Raw genomic sequence first — 21,461 nt, 5'->3', positions numbered from 1 at the left:
ACAACTGAAAAGTGGATTAATTGTGCTAAATGAGTGCAAAGTACATTAACTTCATGTAACCAGAACTGTAATATCAGGTAACTCTGGTCAAACTAACCTGTTGATGTGTTTCAGCGATTATTGAACAACAATTTAAACGGTCTACTTGCGCCTGAAAATCAGGTGAATTTAAAGCAACGGCTCGAGAGACTTTTCCTGCATGTCCCTCCCCTCCTCCCCTCCCGATTAGTTCCAGACAGACGAACTAACAGCAGCTCATTGTAGAAACATCTGTATTGGTATATTTTGTCATCAGATAAACGAAACTGAAGTAGACAAATGATAAAGATACGTTTTAAAACGCAGAGTAATGACAATTAGTATTATTATCATTATTGTAATATTGGCCGATATGTAATTATCAAACTATTAAAACTTTTTAATATCAATATCAGCCTTGAAAATCCAGCGTCAGTCGGATTCTACTCTACTGTTGTGTCTTTAAATGAAGATAAAAAAAAAAAAATTAAAAAAAATAGATAGCACGTCTTCGATGTCCGATATATTTAGCACGCGAAGCCAAGTGAATCCACTAATGAGAAACATGTTGTTTATGCTGATTACTGGTTAAAAGTGAGCCAGCTTTGTGAGACCAGTGAGTCTGGGCGAAAGTCGAACCCTTTTAATCTCGCTCCGTTACGCAGGGAAATACAGCTCAAACATTTAGGGGATAGAAAACATAAAGAGCGTTTCGCTTGGCTTATTTTTTTTCTGCCTTAATGTCCGTTTACTGATGCTGTTCGAGTGCCATGGTCACTTGGTATCAAACACGCCGCGCCTTCACTTCAAATACCTCAAACCGCTTGAAGAGGGAGCCCGGACCCTTTTCAACAGCCACAACGCTCTCACAGAACACACAACACAGCTGAAAGCGACTGTTACTAGAGCTAATTAAAAACTACCACACAGTCACCTGACACGTCCTCTTAAAAGAACACTGAACCTAATCTCGGAGAGCAAGAACAGAAAAACATGACCACCGTCAATGAAAAATAGTCATCTGGAAACTTCTAGAGGGCTCGATGAACAGAAACATTATTGATTAAAAAAAAAAAAAAAAAAAAAAAAAGGACAACAAAGACACTGGAAAGGAGAAGCGGGGATGGAAGCCATTAAGACAATACTGGATATTCAGGCATCCCAATTAACACTTGTTTCCCCCAGGAGGGGGTATCTGGGAGAGGGGGTGGGGGTGGGGGTTTGGGGTGGGGGGCGGTATTCAATCTGTGTGGGCATGACTAACAGAGCGCACACACACACACACGCACACACACCCCCCTCACACTGCAAGTCGCAGAAAAAGGCACTAGAGTGGGGCTGTTGCTAGCCGTAGAAAAGTAAAAGCGATATACATTCATAGCTCACAGGTTATTTTAACCGCAATCTGGGAATAAATACACAAAATGCACTTGTAGAAAAATAAAATGTAAAAAAGCGTGGCCCCTATTTTTCTTATTTTTGGATTCTGGGAGACAAGTATGGCTACTTTTTCACGGCTTTTTAAACCCCCCCCCCCTCCCTCTTCCCTCCCTCCCTCCCTCCCTCCCCGCTACCCGACCCACCACTTAGAAGGCAATTCAGGAGTGATCCTCCACTGCTCTGGCCGCGAGCAGTCGAGCCCTTTCATGCATGCCAGTATGGGAATAAGGGGGGGAGGAAGAAGAGGAGGAGGAGGAGGAGGAGGAGGAGGGTGGAGAGGAGGGGTCTTCAGTGTGTGTGTGTGTGTGTGTGTGGAGGTGTGTGTGGGGGGGGCGAGGGGGGAAGGAGGTGTTGGTAGGAGGTCAAGGCTCAGCTTTCAGTGCGAGGAAGTGGAGGGGGAAACTCAACAGAACATATGGTTTCAGATGTTCAGACGAAAAAAAAAAAAAAAAAAAAAAACCTCACCCGAAGGAGTCACTCATACAGCACACGTTCTCAGTGTCTTCGTGTACAGTGTTCAGTGGAAGGACCTGGGAGGCAAACATGTGCATGAATGTGGGCACCACTTCACTTTAACCCCCTCCCCTATTTATCATTTATAAACACGGCTAACATTGAAGAACTGCTCTACAACACACGCACACACACTGTAACGTACTTGCTGTCAAGGTAACTTCTCGTATAAAGAGACGTTTCACCTTTTACAACAGTGTTTTAATTTGTCGCCATTCATTCATGAAGAGGAGCTGAGGGAACACCGTGTCGAACCATTTCTTTAGCTTTCACTCCATCCAGCTCTCATTTGTTTCATGTCTTTTGAGGCACTTCACTTCAGGTGAACGGAGAGCAACACTTTGGATGTTTCCCTGGAGAACAATAACACACAACAATATCGCCCCCCCCCCTCCCCCCATCTCTCCCATTGAAACTTGTGTCTAACCAGTAGGAGGCACCTTATATTCAAGGACTTGACACCTGCATGTTAATGAAATCAGATATTATTTATGAATGGAGAGCGTATCGCTGCTATGGGTTGTTGCAGTGCCGAGTTGTTGTTGAAGTCAGTCGGCACGTAACGTGTTTCTGACTTTTCATTAACCTGCAGGACTTTGTGAAGGATCAGGTGACGTGTTGTTGTTGTTTTGTTTTTTTAACTGCCCCAAAGGAAAACTCGAGTAAAAAAATGAGTCTGCAGAAACCAACCGGGCACAAAAGCTGTCAAGACAGTTGAGAATCAGCATCTGTGACATGATGAGCAGCTCAAAGAGACAAAAAGAAAATAATGTTGGCCTCTTCCAAACCCTGACATGACACCGAGGATCAGGGTGATGAAAAGCTTCACAAATTTGAGATTTACAGTCTGCTTTTATATCTCCTCTCTAAGATTTTAGTATCTCAAACAACTGGAGTAAAGTGAAAGCAGGTTCTCTGTCTTATTTCAGCCAATTCAGTGTATTAATAAACATTTATACTGTTTACAGCCATATTATTGTGTGTTATAAGACATTTATTCAATGTTTATAGACTGACTAAATAGGGGGGGGGGGCTAACAGAGTAAAGTGCTCCCTGAATCTGTGCATCTGTGTGTGTGTGTGTGTGTGTGTGTGTGTGTGTGTGTGTGTGTGTGTGTGTGTGTGTGTGTGCTTGGAGAAGGAACGAAACTGGCTGTTGTTTGTGCTCGAGCTTCACAAACAAAGAGAAGTCAGTAACCACAAAGACAACATCTCCTCTTAAACCTCAGCAGTGCTCGCACACACACACACACACACACACACACACACACACACACACACGCACACACACACACGCACACACACACACACACACACACACACACACACACACACACACACACACACACACGACTCAAGAGTATGTGGAGAGAGAAATGAGCTCCAGCTGACAACAGGGGGGGGGTGAATTGGAGTGTTCTGCCGAGTAAGGAGTGTGCATGTGAGGGGGAGGAAGAAGAGGAAGAGGAGGAGGAGGGGAAGTATTAGGTTTGCGAAGGCGGGAGCAATATGAGTGCAGGAGGGTGGAGGGAGGTGTGTGGGGTGAATTCCACAGCTCTGCACAGATTCAAGAAAAGAGACGTGTAGTGAAAATCCTGACTGTAGACGGAGTTCAGTGACTCCCGCGCTCCTTTCCACACCTCCTCTTCCTCTTCCTCCTCCTCCTCCTCCTCCACCTCCGGTTCTCTCCCCAGCATCTTGTGAAGGTGGTGTCGTGTCTTTGTGTGTGCTTGTGTTTGTTCGTGTGTTTCTGTTTGTGTGGTAGTTGTTCGATGGTTCAGTCAGGCCTGTGAAAGGGCTGCGACAGACGTGGCTGCTCGCCTCCTCCTTAAAGAGGAGACGCACCGCCGAGGCTACCTCCCCCTCCTCTGCTGCCGCCGCCATCCACACGCCGGCTTCCACTTCCTGTCACGTGGCCGTCGCCTCCAGGTAGCTCTGTAGTTTGCGGACAGTGGACTCGTCCAGTGAAAAGAGGTCAAAGTCAAAGGTGGTGTTGGTCACGTTGAAGTGGCCCGTCTCCTCGATCAGGTTGACAATCTGACAGAGAAGGAAGATCAATTAAAGAACATTCATCACGGTCAAACTTTTATAAACAATTTCTGCAGACATGATGCATCAAGTTTAGAAAATGCAAGCCACTCATTTAATTTTTTTTTCATTTATCCAAACCGTTTTGTATTCAGCTTACAGTAATGAAATCAATTTGAACAACAAAACACTCCGTGACGGTCATCAAACAGACAAGAGAAGGTCTGAGCACGCACCTGCTGCAGAACATTACGCTCCCTTAATGCCATCAGTCTGCGATGGAGGTCCACCAGTTCTTCTGTGTAGGCCTGCAGGTAGGAGATTAGAGAGGAGAGCGAACATGGTCAACAGAGTTTACCAGTGCAAGAAAAAGGGAGTCAAAATGACCTGTTCTTAATGATTTGGTTGTTTTACTGTGTGGATGTTGGATGTAAAATTGTGAATCTGGAAATAAGCACCGCTGAGGGCTTTAAGCTACGGTGTGCTGCAGTATTTTATAGTGAAGACGCTCTACCTTGACTGAATAATAAGAAGGATTTCTTCAGCATCAGGGAGACCCAGCAGTGGCTCGACATATTCCACAGCCACATGCACCAATTTGATGAGTCACAATGTTACTAAACTGATAAAGAGACTAGATGTGTCTGATTGAGCTGGGTAGGTGTCAGTGATTGATTGATCGACGGCGTATCTTAGCGTCGCAGCGATTAATCTGAGCAGCACATCACAAAATCAGTGGGAGGAAAAAAAAAAAAGTAGCTCCCAAGTTTGAATCGAGATCGGGTGCTGACGGGCACTTCTCACCCTGCAAAGGGTAATGTAATGTTAATGCAGAAAACGCAAAGGCCTAATGACTGGAAGATGATGAGGCTTCTTGGAACATCAACTCTATACGCCTACAATTTTGAAATATTACTTTATCCTCCAAACGAATAATTAACGTACATGGCCTCCACCATTTTTGTAAACGACAGCAAATACATCACAACTTGAGAACTCGATGAGCTTTCAGAAAGCTCAGAGCTCCGAGGTTGGGAACACCACCAAAGACTGGTGTTCACAAGGACACCTTTTGTGAAGACGGTAAACTTGAAGGCATCATCAGTCGGGTACATGAAGAGAGATGCCATAAATCCTCACCAGAACTGTGGGACGTTCTCTACGATGCCTGAAACACTCGTCCTGCCGAGTTGTGTGAACGCGTTCCGCGGAGAATCAATGCTGTTTTAAAGGCAAACGGTGCTTATTTACTTTATAAACTTAGCTTATATATAAAAATTGATGATATTATTTTTGTAACTTCCTCACTTCATATTTACTAAACGTTTGCACAGTACTGTATATAAACTTCACCTGACCAACACCAGAACGAGACATGTCTGCTGCTCTGTTCTACCTGCGTTTTTTTTTTTTTTTTTACACAAAAATAATGGACCAGGAAAAAGAGGTACGTCAAGCTTTTAACTTTGGACATCTTGTTGAAGGCGACCTTTACTCAGAGGGATTTAGCTTCTCTGTCTCTCCTCAGCAGATGTTTTAATGTGAAAGCTTGATGCAAGATCTGTTGAGCAAAGCTTCACTTCATCACAACTTTAATCATCCGGTTACAAAGAAGAAAGGAAAGATTTCTTTTCAGGGGTTCAAAGGCCAAAGTCCGTCTGCACAGCTGGATCAATTCCCTGGTCATTACTGCATCTTGAATGCATTAATGCTGAACGTTGACTAAACACTGTGTGTGTGTGTGTGTGTGTGTGTGTGTGTGTGTGTGTGTGTGTGTGTGTGTGTGTGTGTGTGTGTGTGTGTGTGTGTGTGTGTGTGAGTTTAAGCATAAAAAGTTTGATTTACCCTTCCTACCTTGTCGTATCCCTTCTTCATCACCTTCTCTGAGCGAAACGAGGAATCTGGACTCTTTCTGACTGACACCTGCAGCACAGAGATCAGAGAGAGAGCACAGGAAAAAAAAAAAAAGAGGTAAAGGAAGACAGAAAATGTTGAAGAAGCAGTTAATACAGATGAAAGGTTAAGTGGAAGCCTGTTGCAGTGCTGCACAGCTCTGGTTTCTATTCCTGTTTGCTGAATGTCTTCGGGCTATTTTGAAATAAAAAATACAGCATGTCTTGAAATTCACAATGAATCCTCTCTGCTAAACTAAAGCCTGACACTGGTACAGTTTAATTCTTCCTTAAACACGCGGAAGAAAATTCCCAGGCTAATTTTACACACAAAACCACAAAATTAAACACCATAATGATTGAGGAAATTAATGTTCATGCCAAGGAAAAACTCGGCAATATGAAAACATTGTTACTGAAATTAAACCGCTCTGTAAATCACTCTTTCGGCATTTAATGATACAAAACTATTAATGATAAACGTTATTTTAAACTGCACAAAAGGAGTGATTAAATCCGATTTAAATCAGACCAGACGGAGGAAACGTACACACCCCGGTTCCTGCAACAGCAAAAGTTTTTTTTTTTTTGTGGTCCGAGTGTTGATTGTCTGAAACCGATTCAGTTCCGTTCAATACATCACTGAAAGCATGCAGCAAAATGAGGTCCGTGTGACTCACTTTGTTGTTGGAGGAGCTGTGTTTCTGCGGGGGCGGGGCGGGGTCTCGACTGGGGCGGTGCGAGCCGTCACTGCTGTCACTCTCGCTGTCCAGGCTGAGTCTGACGGGGGTACAGGGTAAGGTCAGAGGTCAGTCACACGCAGGCCGACACACAGGACACGTGTAGTAGGTCTCATCTCGGATACCTCTGTGTCATACGCCGCATATTAGCACACTTGCCTGTGAAGTGCACGTTGTCTCAGATCAAACACGGCGGTTGTGTCCTCGCCAAAAAGGATCGTTACGTTTGAATGCACCACCCGCTAACGTATCGGCTGGCTTTTGTTTGGCGATTTCCCCCAGAAATAAACGTGTTTTTCGAGTCCTCCGTTTCACGCACAGACACATTGATGGCATCTATCCAACAACCGTATGGTGGTGCTTTTAAACACATTTGTGTGGATGTGTACAACTTTCTACAGCCCAACTTATAAATTGGCTGTATGATTTTAGGACGTTGTTCCGTCACAGATACATCAGTATTTTTTTTTTTTTTACATAACATAAGCCAAAAAGAGGAGTTGGGGTAAATTAGAAAAAAAAAAAATCTTTTCTATTTGTGTATATTTTATTGACCTCCCAGTATAGTTTCCTGTTTGAGTGCACTGATGTCAGTGTGTACAATACACTGCAACATATCCTGTCTCCATTACATAACTTTGTCAGCAGTGTCAACATGTTTAATAACTACATTTGAGGTATCATTACAAAAAAAAAAAAAAAAAAAAAGTCATCCTTAGTTAACTTAAGTGTATACCACACATATAATGAATGTCGGCCAAAACATTGATATCGAGCTTTTTTTTAGTCACTAATATTGATATCGGCTCCCGATATCCAGTATCAGTCGGGCAACAAAACTACCATTTGTGGAGCGTCGTGTTTGCTACAACGGCTGCAGCTTCCGCTGCTTTCAGCAGTTTCAAAAGAAGTTGTTGGCCCGTCCCCTTCAACTATGTAGCCAAGACGGCAACAGTTGAGGGTGAGAAGGATCCAACGTTTGCCCATTTTTTTTGACCGGTGCAAGTACACGATCCGGATACTCTTTGTACACTGCATGTTGCCATACGTGTCAGTGTGAATGTATATATGCGCTCAAAACAGCAAGTGAAAGTACAGAGGTATGCCAATTGAAACTCAAGAGAGGGAGCTTTGGGAAGACTGACCGAGAGTCGCGGTTGGGCGGGTTTGTCTTGATGGGCGTCTCTTCCTCCGAGCTGCTGTCGTCATCGTCCGACTCCTCCGACTGGATCTCCTCCACCATCGATCGCAGCGGCCCTGAGAGACAAGCAGAGTCACCTAAACAACATCTAAAACATTTGTATCTTCCAAAATTCAGAACATCGCTCAACTTGTGTCACTTCTGTTAAAGGGGACCTCAGCACAGAAGTAAGTGCCATCAAATTGTGACAAACTCGCCTCCTCTCGCAAATTTAACACCTTCTGATGAAAACAATGTGAAAGAGCCGTACCTTGTCCTTGTTTCTGTCCGGGCTCAAAGTCTGAGTCTGAACTAGAGTCCGAACTGGAACTGGAGTTGGAAGGACTGGAAGGAGCCGACTGCTGTAAGAGAAGAAGAAGAAAATGATGAGTCAGAGAGACGAAGGAGATGTACAGAATATAAGAAAGTTGACAGGACGTAAATAAAGAACAGTCTCAGGTACAGACTCAACACGAGGTAACTATTATGCCTCAAATAAAAGCAGCATGGCATTATAAAATAATTTGCTCATTGCATCTCTGTCACGTCTATTATTTAGATTTAAACTTGTGTCTCGTCATTGTACCTCTGACTTTGAGGATGCTTCGTCCTCTGAATTCGACTCTTCTGACTCTGGAGGTTTCTTGGGCTCCTTCAGCTCCTGTGTGTCATTCTTGCCTTTTGCCCAGCGACCTTTTTCCTTCGGAGGTTTCTTCTCGGCGTACGACTGGCTGGCTGCGGACGAGGAGGAGACACGGGGAGAAGCTCCTGTGAAGGCCCCGCCGGCCGGCACCTTCGGCCCCTCGGAGCTGCCCTTCTTCTGCTTCTTAGCACTGGGTTTGGGAGACTCCACCGTGGAGGGTCGTTTCCCCGGGGCTTTGGACTCTACAGGCCCTCCCCCGCCTCCTCCTCCCCCGCCTCCTCCTCCCCCGCCACCCCCTCCGCTCCCAGCCCCCCCTCCTTTAGGAGACATGCCCTCCATCTTTGATTCCTTCAGGGTGAGTTTAGGTTCCTTGAAGGCCGCCTTGGGGAGAACCTTAACTTCATCTTTCACTTTGATCTCTGTCGGCTTTTTGAAGACGACGACGAGGAAGAGGAAGGATCGCGGCCACTCTTGCTGCTTCCATCTCGGTCGTTATCTCCTTTCGACGTGGCTTTGCTCTCAGAGTCTTTTCGAGGCCGTTCACGATGCTCCTTGGTCAGTTTGTGTGGTTTGGGTCCTTTGCTGCTGCCACCACTTCCTTCTTTGCTGGGTTCCTGGAGAGAGAAAACATTGGCAGCGTCATCAACACTCTTGAAACACTCAAAACAGGACACATGCTCAGCAGCTCAAAGTCCTAATCGAGGAATTCAAGTGTATCGTCACCTCCTAAGCTTTCTAGTCTGGTATGTAATGTAATCATATTATTTGCTGTGGATGTCATGTCAAACTAGACATTTTGGTCAGGGCGAATTTCAGCCAAAGCAATAACAGTCTCAGTAAATAAATGTAAACAGAAAAATAGTCTGGCTGGCAGCTTTGCTGTACGAGGGCACGGCATTGCTTTGAATCTAAATACATCATTTTCATACCTTCATAACACATGGCTTTTCATAGCACCAATGAGCCACTATAGCTTCACGCTATGAGCCTAATACAACCTTAAATCAAATGAGATGAGACTTAACTTGAAGGCTGTCAATGAGCACATTTATGGTCATAGTAATATAGCAAATGTGCAAAAAAAAAAAAACACCACAGAGTCACAGGAGCAGCTTTTAAAAGAGCTCCTCTGGTGAAGAATATTATTGCCTCACTGTCCACCCACTTATCAGCAAACACTTTTACAGGTTTTCAAATTGGATTAATTTATTAAAAAGTCATTCATTTTAAAAGTAAGCCTCCGTATGTATTGAATGACTGGAGAGCGTGTCTTCAGAAGCTTCTTTGATGGGCTGTATTAAGTCAGCAGATGGACACAGCTGGATGAAACCAAGTCCTCACTCTGCCTCAAACTGGTGCTCAACACATGCCAACTCATGGCACAATAATAATGTGGATTGAAGACACATGTATTTAATATTAAAATGAAAGGGAAGTTTAGGGGAATACAGTCATTTGTCACAGTCTGTACTGTACTGGTTTGACAGAAGTTAATAGAACAACTGAGGCGACTCTGGAAAATGTAAAGGGGTCAATTTCCTGTTGTGTCCTGATGTGTCCTCTCTCCTGGCAGATAAGCAGGCTGAGTAATTCTGCATACAGATGCTCAAAAACAGCTGGTAATGATTAGTAGCCTGAGTAAGCCTGTTCTGAAGGCTGATTTAATGATTTTGTTGATGGCATATATCCATACTGTTGTTGGGCACTTCACCAACCTTTGACACATGAGAGGTCTTGGTCTTCTTGGGGTCTGAGAAGGCAGAGAGGGGGATGGTGGGGAGCATCGGGTAGTCCGGGCTGGGCCTCGACACAGCTTCAGCCCCCTCAGGGACCACCAATACCTGGAAATTGCAGAGACAACAGTTATGAAGCTTATCTGTTCGTCTTTAAAACTGCCATTACATCACAAATCAACGGCAAAACAGGAAGTGTGTTTCTGGAGTCTCTTGGATCCGGAAGTTCATTAGCTTTTTCCAGGCACTGTGAGTTGGAGTTATTCTATGATTTAGATTGACAAGAAACTGAGCTCAATCAGTATAATTTTTTTTTTTTTTAAAACATGAAAATTTAGAAGATGTAAGAAGCATTTGAACAACAAGTATCCAATCACAAGGCTTAAAACTCTGTGATGTCCATGGCTAACAGTCACTTTCAGATACTGGGTCAATTTCAGATGGATTTAGAAATTGTGGTGTACATTTTTGATGGTCTGATGAAAGAAAAATATAGATTTTAAGACATTTGAAAGTAAACTTTAAGTTTTTTTTTTAATACTTTCTGAAGCCTTTTTTAAAATTTTTTTTTAAGAATGAAATGCTCCTCAAGATTCTTCAGGACCTGCAGATGCCCTGCATTGAGGATTTAAATATTGGACTTCCAGAACCGGCATCTCTATTTGAGAATCCAGGGTAAAACACAGTATGTGGTCGTTGTCTGTTTCTAGTCGGCCATCGAGCCCCCAGTTAGTCAGCCTGACAGTGAGCCGGTGTGTCGGGCAGCCTCACCCCTCCAGCTTTGATCAGCTTTTTCCTGAATTCTTTGGTGGGGTTGTTGAAGGTGAGCTTCTCGCAGCGCAGGTGGTTGACCGGTGGGTTGCCCTCCAAATTAAGAAACAGGTCATAGTTGAAAAGCACCTTTTTTGGCTCCTCCTGAAGGGAAGAGAAAAGCAGGTGTGAAATCTTTGTTTGTCTTTCTGTGCTGATGCTCTTTACGCACACTCAGCGACACCCTTCACAACACATGATAATAACAAGCTGAATGAAATAGCTGGACGTCTGATAAGAGATATTCCTGAGGAGCTGCGGAGTGAAAATTGAAGCTGAGGAAAATGCATTAAGATGCTCTTCAGAGATTTTGTAAACAAAAAAGTATTTCTGTACGAGTGATGATGGATTAATGGTTGCTCTCCTCTTCCCTTTACATGTTTCTTTGATCACCCTGACAGGTTTGTCTGTCGTGTATTAGTTAACTGCACAGAAAAGGAGGATGTAGCAGTTTTTTGGATGCAGTCCAGAGGTTCAATACTATAAAGAAGTGCAGTAGATGATGGTACACTAATGTGCACACACTTCTTAAGCCTGGCACTTATCTTGAAATGAGAGTAGAGTGCTTCATTCTTTTAAATGGCTGATGCAGACGTAAAGCTGCCAGTATAAAAGCATGTGCTTGTTTTATTTCCATGACTTCGAACGAACACAATCTGATGAACAAGAATGAGTATCTAACCTACTGAAGAGTAGATTTTCCTAAATATATTGGTCAATCAGAGGTTCTGAGCCATCACTGTGTTAATTTGCACTTAAGTAATGTGATTACTCCTGGTTTTAAAGAGTAACCTGATTTTGGACACATCAAGTAAAAGGGAAACCCAGTTGTCTTTATCAAGTTAAGGACTTAACCTGATTGATACGGGTAGATTACTACTGGAAAGACCTCATCTCTCCTTATAACCCAAATTCTTGTGAGCATGTAAAGGTCCTCTAAACAACCATTCAGAGTGGAGTTATTTCTCTAAGGGAGGTGGGCTCATTTGGACATTACCTGTGGTGAGTGATTTGAATCCCATCTAGGGTGTGTATGTGGGTAATTTCTCACCCTGACTATGGTAATAATTACAGATGCAGTCACTTAACAGTTTTCCTACAAACTCTGGTCCTCCTGCGCAGCTTCCTCGAATTTTAAAATGCGTCTGCTTTTATTCTCTTAACAGCTCAGTGTAAAGCTTGACTTTTGATTGAAAGTATAATTTTCAATCATGCTAAGACCAACATAACGGCCTGTTTGGGATCCAATATGACAACAGAGAAACTTAAGAGCCCTAAAAGACCCTGTAAAAGACCCTGTAGGCTGTAGGTACTAGTGGTGTATTGTGGCTATTACAGACTAGATGCTGTAGTCCCGTATAGACAGACCTGTCTTCACCACGTTGTGCGAGCGCTGGAGAATGATCTACCTGCACCCATATATCATTCTGTTATACTGTAGGGATGAAAACATGCTCTGGCTTTTTTTGTCTTTAAACTTATCACAATTGTCTTGGGTGACGCTGAGCCCCGGATGCAACGACAGTAGCCTTGAACAATTGTGTCGAAAGGGAGACTCGTGTTGGTGGAACAATTGGGGATGCGAGCTCTGGCATTTAAATGGTTCAATCCCAAGCAGACCTGCCTTATCGTGTGATCCAAATCTTTGTCAAAATTTGCCGTTTTCAGAGTGCTGGTTGCTATCTCGGAGGTTGTTGTTGTTGTTGTTACCCGTAGAACAGGGGTCATAAAGACGGTATCACACATGTAGCAGGATCAGAGGAGACAGTCTTCTCAGTGGCAGTTTTATACCAACATGCTGCGTATCCTGTAATTCTGTGATGGCGAAAATGCTATTCACACAAATTACTCAGGACCGCATTAAACATTTCCTGCTTCCTTCTGTAATGTCAATCCATTTGAATTATTACGTTATTGTCACACTGTCACTTCCTTGACCTACAGCCTAAATTTCTTGTCTATTAATGCAGTATCCACACAGAGAAACCCATAAAGAGCTCAGTTTATTACCCGTGTCCGGTCTCTCTCACCTTGTTCTTGAAGTAAACCTCGATGGGCATGAGGAAGCCTGCGTAGCCCGATTCCTCCACTTTGTACGGAGGCTCCTTGCATACTGCAAACAAACATGGACTTATTAATGGCAACACTTGTTGAAGAGATATTTCATTCACATTAAGTTGATGGGATAAACAAATATATTGTAAAGATTACTGACAAACAAACAAATCTGTCACAACATGAGATCAGAAAGAAATGAGGTAACATTTAAATCTATATATTACAATGAAGATGAACAACATGGAAATGTTTAGTAAACATTTAATAAACATTTTAATAATAATAATAAAAACAGCTGATAGTGATGCTGACAGAGACAGAATCTGCCTTGGGGGTCAGGATATTATTGCATCAAGTTTAGTTATATTTTAGATTAAATGTTAGCGGATTCATTCATTAAAGAGTCAGAGATGTAAAAGCAAAAATTTACTTGTGGATGAATCAAACTGAACCATTTGACCTCTTATAAACAACTTCATATTCAAAATTGAGAAATCTGATCTATTTCTGGTGAGACAAGAGCCCCAGGATGAAATGTGTAATCCGTATACCCAAAAGAAGCACAGAAAAACCATTTCCTCCCTCCATGTTTTCATTCAAACCCTTTCTTTTATGAGCATTTTTTTAATCCCTGTGTGTTTTGAGCATCTCGTGCTGAATTTCTTATCATGTTTTATGCAGTAAAAATAAACTCGACTTGCAGAGAGCCGAGTGGCTGCGTCCTACCTCTCTTGGGTTTGGGGAAGCTCTCGTGCAGGCGGAAGACGACCTTGTCTACAAAGTGCTGGATGTTGCCGGTCTCCGGCCCTCGGACAAACACCATCCAGTCGTGGGTGAAGCCTTCTGATGTCACTTTCTTCCTCAGCTGGGCTCGGTGGCCCAGCTCCAGCTTCACCTGCACTGTGCACTGAAAGGGAGACAGATAGAAACAAACAGATCAAATACTTTCTGTTTGTTACTTTACAAGGAAAGGATGCGCATACACAAACCAGAAACAAGCATATTGTGAATTACAGGGGAAGGATTGAGAAGCAATAGATTCATGCTGATCAAAAATCTGATGAAGATCAACCAAGTTAATGACAATGTGTACATGTAGAGGAGAGCAGAGCAAAGTAAATGCTTTCAGCCTTTTTTCTTCTTCTTTTAGACATTAACCTACATGTTGATTCATTTACATGGAGATTTAATCCTTTTCTTTAGCCTATACTCATGTTACCAGCCTGAGAGCTTGCGTATTATTCTGAGGATTTATGTCACAAATGAAATATGCCAGACTAAAAAACAAAAAAGAAACTAAAAGATCTGTAGACATAAATTTAAATGGGTTTATCCCACCTTTCCTACAATCATTATGAGTCAAGTCTGTATTATCTGTGTTGCCCAAAATCACAAATTTGAATTCAAGAGGTCTACTGTCTGTACAGCAAAGGACACTCCTAATTTGCAATTATTTACTAATCTGCTAATGAATGGATTACTTGTTTGTTCTCAAAAAGGAAAAATGTTCATTAAAATTGAACTTCGATAAGATATCATCACATAATGTGACATTTTCTGAGAATTAATGCAGTAAATACATTTCAGAGTAAAAGGAGTAATCGTAAATATGGTTAACCCAATTTTAGATAGGTTTGCCATACGTCCTCATTACTAATGTAATATCTTACTGTTAATTGTCCTACTAATGTAAGGCTGAAACTATTAATTAGTCGAGTATTTAATTAGTTCATCAAAAGAAGATTAATCGCAACTATTTCCATAGTCAATTAATTATTTAGTAGGTCAGTAAACTTTACTTTAATAGTTCACAGGTGCGTTTAAATTACAGTGATGTAAACGGAACAAGAACTTCATTAATATGTATGCAGAGCTGTAACAAATTAAACATACCAGGAGCTTATACAATATGATACATGGTCACGGATCAAATGACTCCACAATATGTAGATTAGAGACTATTTGTCGATCAAATGAAACAGTCCGTCAGTCTGGAACAATTTTGATAATTCATTTTTTAAGTCGTACTTTCATTTAAAAACATGGAAAACATTTGTTGGTTCCAGCTTCTTAAATGTCAGAATTTCTTGTTTTTCTGTTTTATATCATCAGAAAATAAGTTGTTTGAAGACGGTCGCTTGGCCGATGGGAAACTGCCCTCTTTTCACTGTTCGGCTGTTTTATGTACTAAATGATAAATCGAGGAAATTCAATCAAACCGATCGATAATGAAAATGACCGTAAATCAAAGCTCTGTGCTCCGGACTTCATCCTTGTCCCTGGCAGTGATAAATTACAGCAGCAAACACACCTTGTAGCTTATGAAATAAACATAAGCAAAGCCAGTGGTGAGATTAATCCGAAGCGCCATTATTCATTGGTTCCTGATTCCACCTTGAACAAAACCTTTGAATCTCGGCTCCGAGTCCGAGGACTTGATACTCGAGAGGAGACGGCCTGGACGAACACAAAGCCGGACTGGTGTCGGGACGCTCCCAGAGGAATGGGAGTGATTAGCTGCCAGAGCCGACTGATCTCAAAAGGTTTGTCCAGAAGAGGGCCGCGTTGTTGGGCTACCTCTGTCTCCCAAGAACAATGACAGCGGCAGGCCACGAAAATGACACTGTGCTGGTGGTGATTGGCCCGTGGAGGAGGCTAAGTGAAGAGGCTATGGAGCTCGAGTGCAAAGGGGAATGAGGGACGGGGACTGGGACTGGGTGGCGGCGAGGAGGGGTGGGGGACAGAAAGGCACTTTATGTCCAGGGGAGGACTGAAGAATGTGGGGATTTGGCCCCCGCACTGAGCAGCTCGTGAGCTGGGACCGAGTGGGGGGATTAGACGGGACGGGATTGAGATGAGCTGGTCTGGCACTCTCCAGCTCACTCTCTCACAGACACACAGACAGACACACACACCTCCCTGCCTGGCACTCTGCCCAGCCATTCTGTGGCAGTAATGCCCTTAAACTCCAGACACCACCACACCCACAGCGAGCAGCCCTGTAGTCCCTCCGACCATCAGCACCCCCCCTTCCCGCTGAGGAGTCCTCAAAAACCAGTGATAAGTAAAACATGAAAATCAGCATCACAATGAGCCAAAGAGGAAGACAGTGATTCTAGAGTGATTCTAGTGATTCATTCAGAAATGAAAACAATAAATTCAAAGCATGACAATACAAAGCTGGAGTGAGCCACCAAAATGTGTCCAAAATTAATCAATTGAAAATTGACAGAAAATATACTCTGATAACTGATCATTTCATTTTTTTTCTTTAAGCCTATAAAATGTGATGATTTATTAGTCTCTTTGTCACATATGACAGTAAAATAAATATATTCAGGATTTTGGACTGTTCAACAGGAAAACATTTTTTTATTTTTTTATTTTTCCTAGGTCATAACAATTTATAAATGATTCATTCAGAGAATAACCAACAAATTAATTGATTATGAACAAAATAATTAGCTACATCCCTACATGGAATATCTGCCAATAATCACAAAAATAAGAGCCAAGAGGCAACGTGAGGCTGAGAAATTAGAGTGGAGACAATTTGTTGATTAGCTGATACGCAGACAATTAATGAGCAGCTATTCTGCTGACTGAATGATTGTTGAACGCCACATATTCATAATTTCCAGGGTTAGGAGGGAGAATGTGCTGCTTTCCTGTGACGTAAACTGAGAATATTTGTAAACTGGCAAACTGACTGTTGGTTGGACAAAATAAAACATCTGTAGATGTTACTCTAGATAATTATACAAGGCCATTTCCTGAAATTGAGACGAGCAAATATGGAATATATAGAGTAATACTAGGGATGCAACTAATTATGATGGTTATTATCAATTAATTGTGTAGGAATATTGACTCTAATGATTCAGCCACTATGAAAATATACACCAATTTTCTGTCCTTGTACTAATATATAGTAGAATATAATATCATACAATAGTATAATTTATGTATTGTTTTCTTGGTTAAATCATTCATCATTTACACTACACAATGTCTGAAATGTGACTTTTGAAAGTTCCCAAAATCTAAGGTGGAATCTTCAGATGTCTGTTTTTGTCCAACCAGATATGCAAAAATCAAAAGATATCAAACTTACAGTGATAAAAAAACATCCAATTCTCACATTTCGGAAGCTGTAAAAGGCAATTGTTTGACAGTTTTTGCTATAGAAATGGCTACAAGTGAAGATCAATTACTAAATTATTAACTGACTAATCCTTTGAACTTGAGAAAATGCAGACAGATAATGAAAATTCAAACGGCCTGAAAATATGAAACAAAGCAGGATGTTAGAAACACACAGTGAGTCTAACAGAACGGACTAATTACTCCCACAAATCAGACAGTTGAAACAACATTATGACAACATAAAGCTGGAATAATACACACGTGAAATGAAAATGACACTGATGGAATGGAGATGGACACGGATTGAAAACATCGGAGACAAACATCTAAAAACAATGTTTTCTGAATCCTTCATATCCTCTAATATCAGATGGACAAACAGACGTGTGGAGACGCGTATTTATTTAACCAACTTCTATCAAAGGCAATGCAGTGGATACAAAAACAAATAACACAAAGCTGTTAATATTGAAATGATGCATGCATGCCCGCTCTCTCTTTCTCACACACAGAGCTCCATTTGAGAGGAAATACAATTTTTGGCAGACACACTGGCTCCCATGAAAACAATGAACTCCCAGCTGCCATGTAAATAACATCCCTCATGACCATGTTAATCTGTTCCAGCTAATAAACGATTAAAATAAAAGTCAGAAAGTTTTCCTAAGAGGGGACACACGCAAACACGCAGTCTTGTCAGCAGCTGTGTTTTGGCAAAGCTCAATCCTTCCTAAACTCAACTATGTGCAAGATGACACAAATAGGAGGTGAGACAGTTACTTGTATTGGAAAGTGATCAATCCCCAAGAGTGACAGGGGAGTCACAAATAGCCTGTGTGCAGCACCTAACGAAAACAGGGGAGTATTGGAAAGACGGTGTGTGACTGAGTGTGTGGGGATTATTAAAAAGCGGCATGCCGACCGCTCATCGCGTCTGAAGTGTTCATCCACACAGATCTGACCATAAGAAAGCAGAATGGCTCTGAGTGTTTGCACAAAGTCATGACTCTACTTTACTGTCCATGCATGAAGCCGTTTGACTCATCGAGCTGCCGTCCAACTGTGCCGTGATGCTGCGATGAAGTCAATTCAAATACAACATTTACAGAATCAACTCGAATCTCTTATAAGTCTGACGTATCTATTTAAAACGAATGCCTATTAACATATCTTAACATGATCGTGTTTACTTGTCAATGACACCAGAAATATTAAAAAAAAAAAAAAACCTGCTAGTACAAAGCAATATAATTGAATAAGACCACAAACTGCCTTAAAAAAATAACAACTACACCAATCTGAGACCGTTCTAACAAGAAGTAAACAGGATGAACTCCGTTATGGTAGAATTAAACCAATACGCTTGCATATAGTGTTTGTCCAATAAGGCTGAAACATCAAATGCAAATCGTTCTCGTGTAACAAAAGTCAAACGCATCACAGAAGCATGCTGTTCTTTTAACTTGTGGCAGAAGACTTCCTCTGGATGCACTTCCACAGATGTAGTTAAAACTTCAAAGGGTTCAACGTTGAATGGAGACTCGCTCCAAGAAAGTGGCTGAGCCACTTTCCATGGGTGTGTGTGGCCTAACCATCTGAAATACAGTCCTGAATAACCTCAGGCATTCACAGAGAAACCCATTCTCAAGTTGTATCCCCTTCCACAGTTAGCAGACATGTAATTTGGTTTGCCCACTTCTGTTTTCTGCAAAATAAATTATGCACCCTGATTATGATGGCATAAATCTTAACTGTGCAAATTTCTACATGCAATAGTATCAAATGTGTTGCAAGATCAAAAGGTTTTTGCAGACCGAGCCTTACAATTATGTTTTTTTTTTATATATATATATATTCCGGGTTCCTCGCTTTTAAATGCTCTGCCAATGAATTCAAGTTGAACATTTGCCCCACAAGAGAATCATCTTTTACACCACGCTGCATTGCATTTTAAGTCCACAGCCGTGAATGTGGGGGTGAGTATTAACCAAGTCTTTGGCAAACAAGGCAAAGATAATCAAGAGGGGTAAAGCGTGCAGATTTCCCGGTTTTATTATCCCCTGTTATGTTAAAAGGTTTTGAGGCCGGTAAGCAGCAGGAGGCAACACCCCGCCTTCTCCAGACCAACCTGGAGAGGACAAATCTTTTCCCCGGCGCCTCGTAGCGGCTCCTTAGCCTTTAGCCCACGGCCGACGCTCTCCTCATAGGTAGATTAGCTTAGCTTTAGCCACACCAAAACCTCGACTTAAATCGGTCCTCGGGGCGCTTAAACAACGTGCTGGCGCCGTTTAAAAGGCAGCAGACCGGATTTACGGTTGCAGCCGTAGATCTCTTTGTGCGCCCGGTCGCGGGCTCCGGCTAATGCGGAGCGGGTGCTTGAATGGTGCGGTGGGCTTGGAGGCTAGCTAGCGGTAAATACCGATGTATGAGTGCCCAGCTAGCATAGCTCCAGAGCCAAACAACTACGAGTTCATTAGCAGCAGGAGCTTTTTTTTTTTTTTTTTTTTTTTTTTTCTTCTTCTTCTGGCGACCAGAACAGAGGATTCATTCCTGCCCTGCCAGCGCGCAGCCGGCTGCCATTTTCACCCTGAAAAGTTCACAGTCCGTAAGGAGACACAAAAGCCACAGTACCTGGTTCTCCATGTTTTTCTGGCCTCAGTGATTGTTGTATTTATTTACAGCGGCGTTTGTGGAGCGTCTCCCCAGCCTCCGCTCCTCATTGTGTGTCAATCCAGCCCAGAAGCGGAAGGCAGACGGCTTCCCCTCCCCTTCCAGACGGCTGCTGGCAGGCAACCAAAACAGAAAGCTCTCTCGGCCAATCGGAGAGCGGCAAATTCAAGCACTCTTGAAAGGTACCAATCGGAGCGCGCGGGGGGCGGGGCGGCCCCGGAGCTGCAAATACAATTAAAGCATTTTCTGGTGGTTTTCTCGAGTGACAGCGAGCCTGTCCCAATGGCTACGACTCTGTTTCAATTGTAAAATGCACATGATGCTAATTGATTAATCGGAGTTCGATTGTATTTGTTTCCCATTTCAGCTATTACTATTAGTGGGGTAAGTGGAAAATCCATAATATTAACAATTAGGCTCATATCAAACAAAAACAAAAATGTGAATTGTTTTACATTTTCTAAATTCACTCGTGCATTTTTTCAGGATGTTGCACAGTCAAAATATGAATAAACTTCTCTGTGATCTCATATCCCCCCAAAAAACGTCTCATAAAACCATAGGTAACTCACTGACCAGCAGTGATGGAAAGTAACTAAGTACATTTACTCAAGTACTATACTTATGGTGCACATTTAGCTTTTTATGACACATTTATTCAAAAATGTAATTACTTGTAAGCTTATAAAACACACCAAACTGTATGTAGACCAGTTAAAATGTGCTATACCGCCACAAACGGCAACATTAAAGTACTGCTAAAGCATGTTAATGACTTAATAATAATAACAATACAAAAATACAATAACTTTAAAAAAAAATGTTTACTTTACTGTAAGAGCATTGTGTCACAAATATTTTGAAGGCAAGATTTTTATCTTATTGGCAATGAAGTGTTTTTTGTGTTTCACTTAATATGATCTGTGAAGCATATCAATATAATTTAAATTACTTCAAGCATGCAAACCCTGTTTTTATAACACATCCAACAAATTAACTCAAATGAAGTTGGGTAGCTATATCTGCAGATGTTTTGGTATCTCTAACTCCACAGGTATTCGTAGGGAGCTTCCTGAGCCATGTCTTAATTGTCAGAGTGTACCAGCTTCGCTTTCAAACATTTCATTTTCTGACTGAAGACATTTCTTTTATACAGACTCAGAGAGTGAGGGCCCATTGCAGTCAAGTCTCTGCAGTGCTCAGACTTTGATGTGAGATTATCGGGCCTCAGCTATGTGACAGAAGGTCACCACTCTCTCACTGGCCCGGTGCCTCCCCTTCCCCTGCCGCTCAAAAAGATCCAGCCTGCCTCTCAGTCAACTCTGAGGACAAGGAGTCCCACCTGGCTGTCAGACACGAGGGAGTCTGACTTCTATTGAGACATCAACCTTTAAATCCTCCGGTTCAATCCTGATCAAAATCCAACAGATTTCACACATACCAGTGCTTTATTATGTTAAAAAAAAAAAAAAAAAAGGTTTTAAAACTTACCAACAAGGGGAAATTATAAATAAAAAAAATATATATTATTGTGCATAATAATCATATATGTTCAATGTGATAACCAAACCTATACAGTGATTGTGTATT

At 42.1% G+C, this 21,461-nt stretch overlaps 1 protein-coding gene across 1 annotated transcript; it reads right to left on the bottom strand.

Annotated features, from left to right (window-relative positions):
• Positions 1-1,593: 1,593 nt before the first annotated feature.
• mllt1a (MLLT1 super elongation complex subunit a) lies at positions 1,594-19,942 on the bottom strand. The gene is given in 13 exon segments (XM_069718089.1): positions 1,594-4,008; positions 4,236-4,307; positions 5,854-5,922; positions 6,572-6,671; positions 7,777-7,888; positions 8,083-8,170; positions 8,398-8,889; positions 8,892-9,068; positions 10,170-10,295; positions 10,959-11,102; positions 13,028-13,110; positions 13,782-13,962; positions 19,833-19,942. Coding segments are annotated over 13 exon segments (1,785 nt in total). The 5' UTR covers positions 19,845-19,942; the 3' UTR covers positions 1,594-3,879.
• Positions 19,943-21,461: the final 1,519 nt, after the last annotated feature.

This window comes from Brachyistius frenatus, unplaced genomic scaffold, assembly GCF_029030835.1.
Source record: "Brachyistius frenatus isolate BFR_SWC_R1_liver_20210118 unplaced genomic scaffold, ASM2903083v1 Contig_186, whole genome shotgun sequence".
NCBI lineage: Eukaryota > Metazoa > Chordata > Actinopteri > Embiotocidae > Brachyistius > Brachyistius frenatus.
Note: the sequence above shows the minus strand (reverse complement) of the source record. Positions and strands in the feature narration are given on the sequence as shown.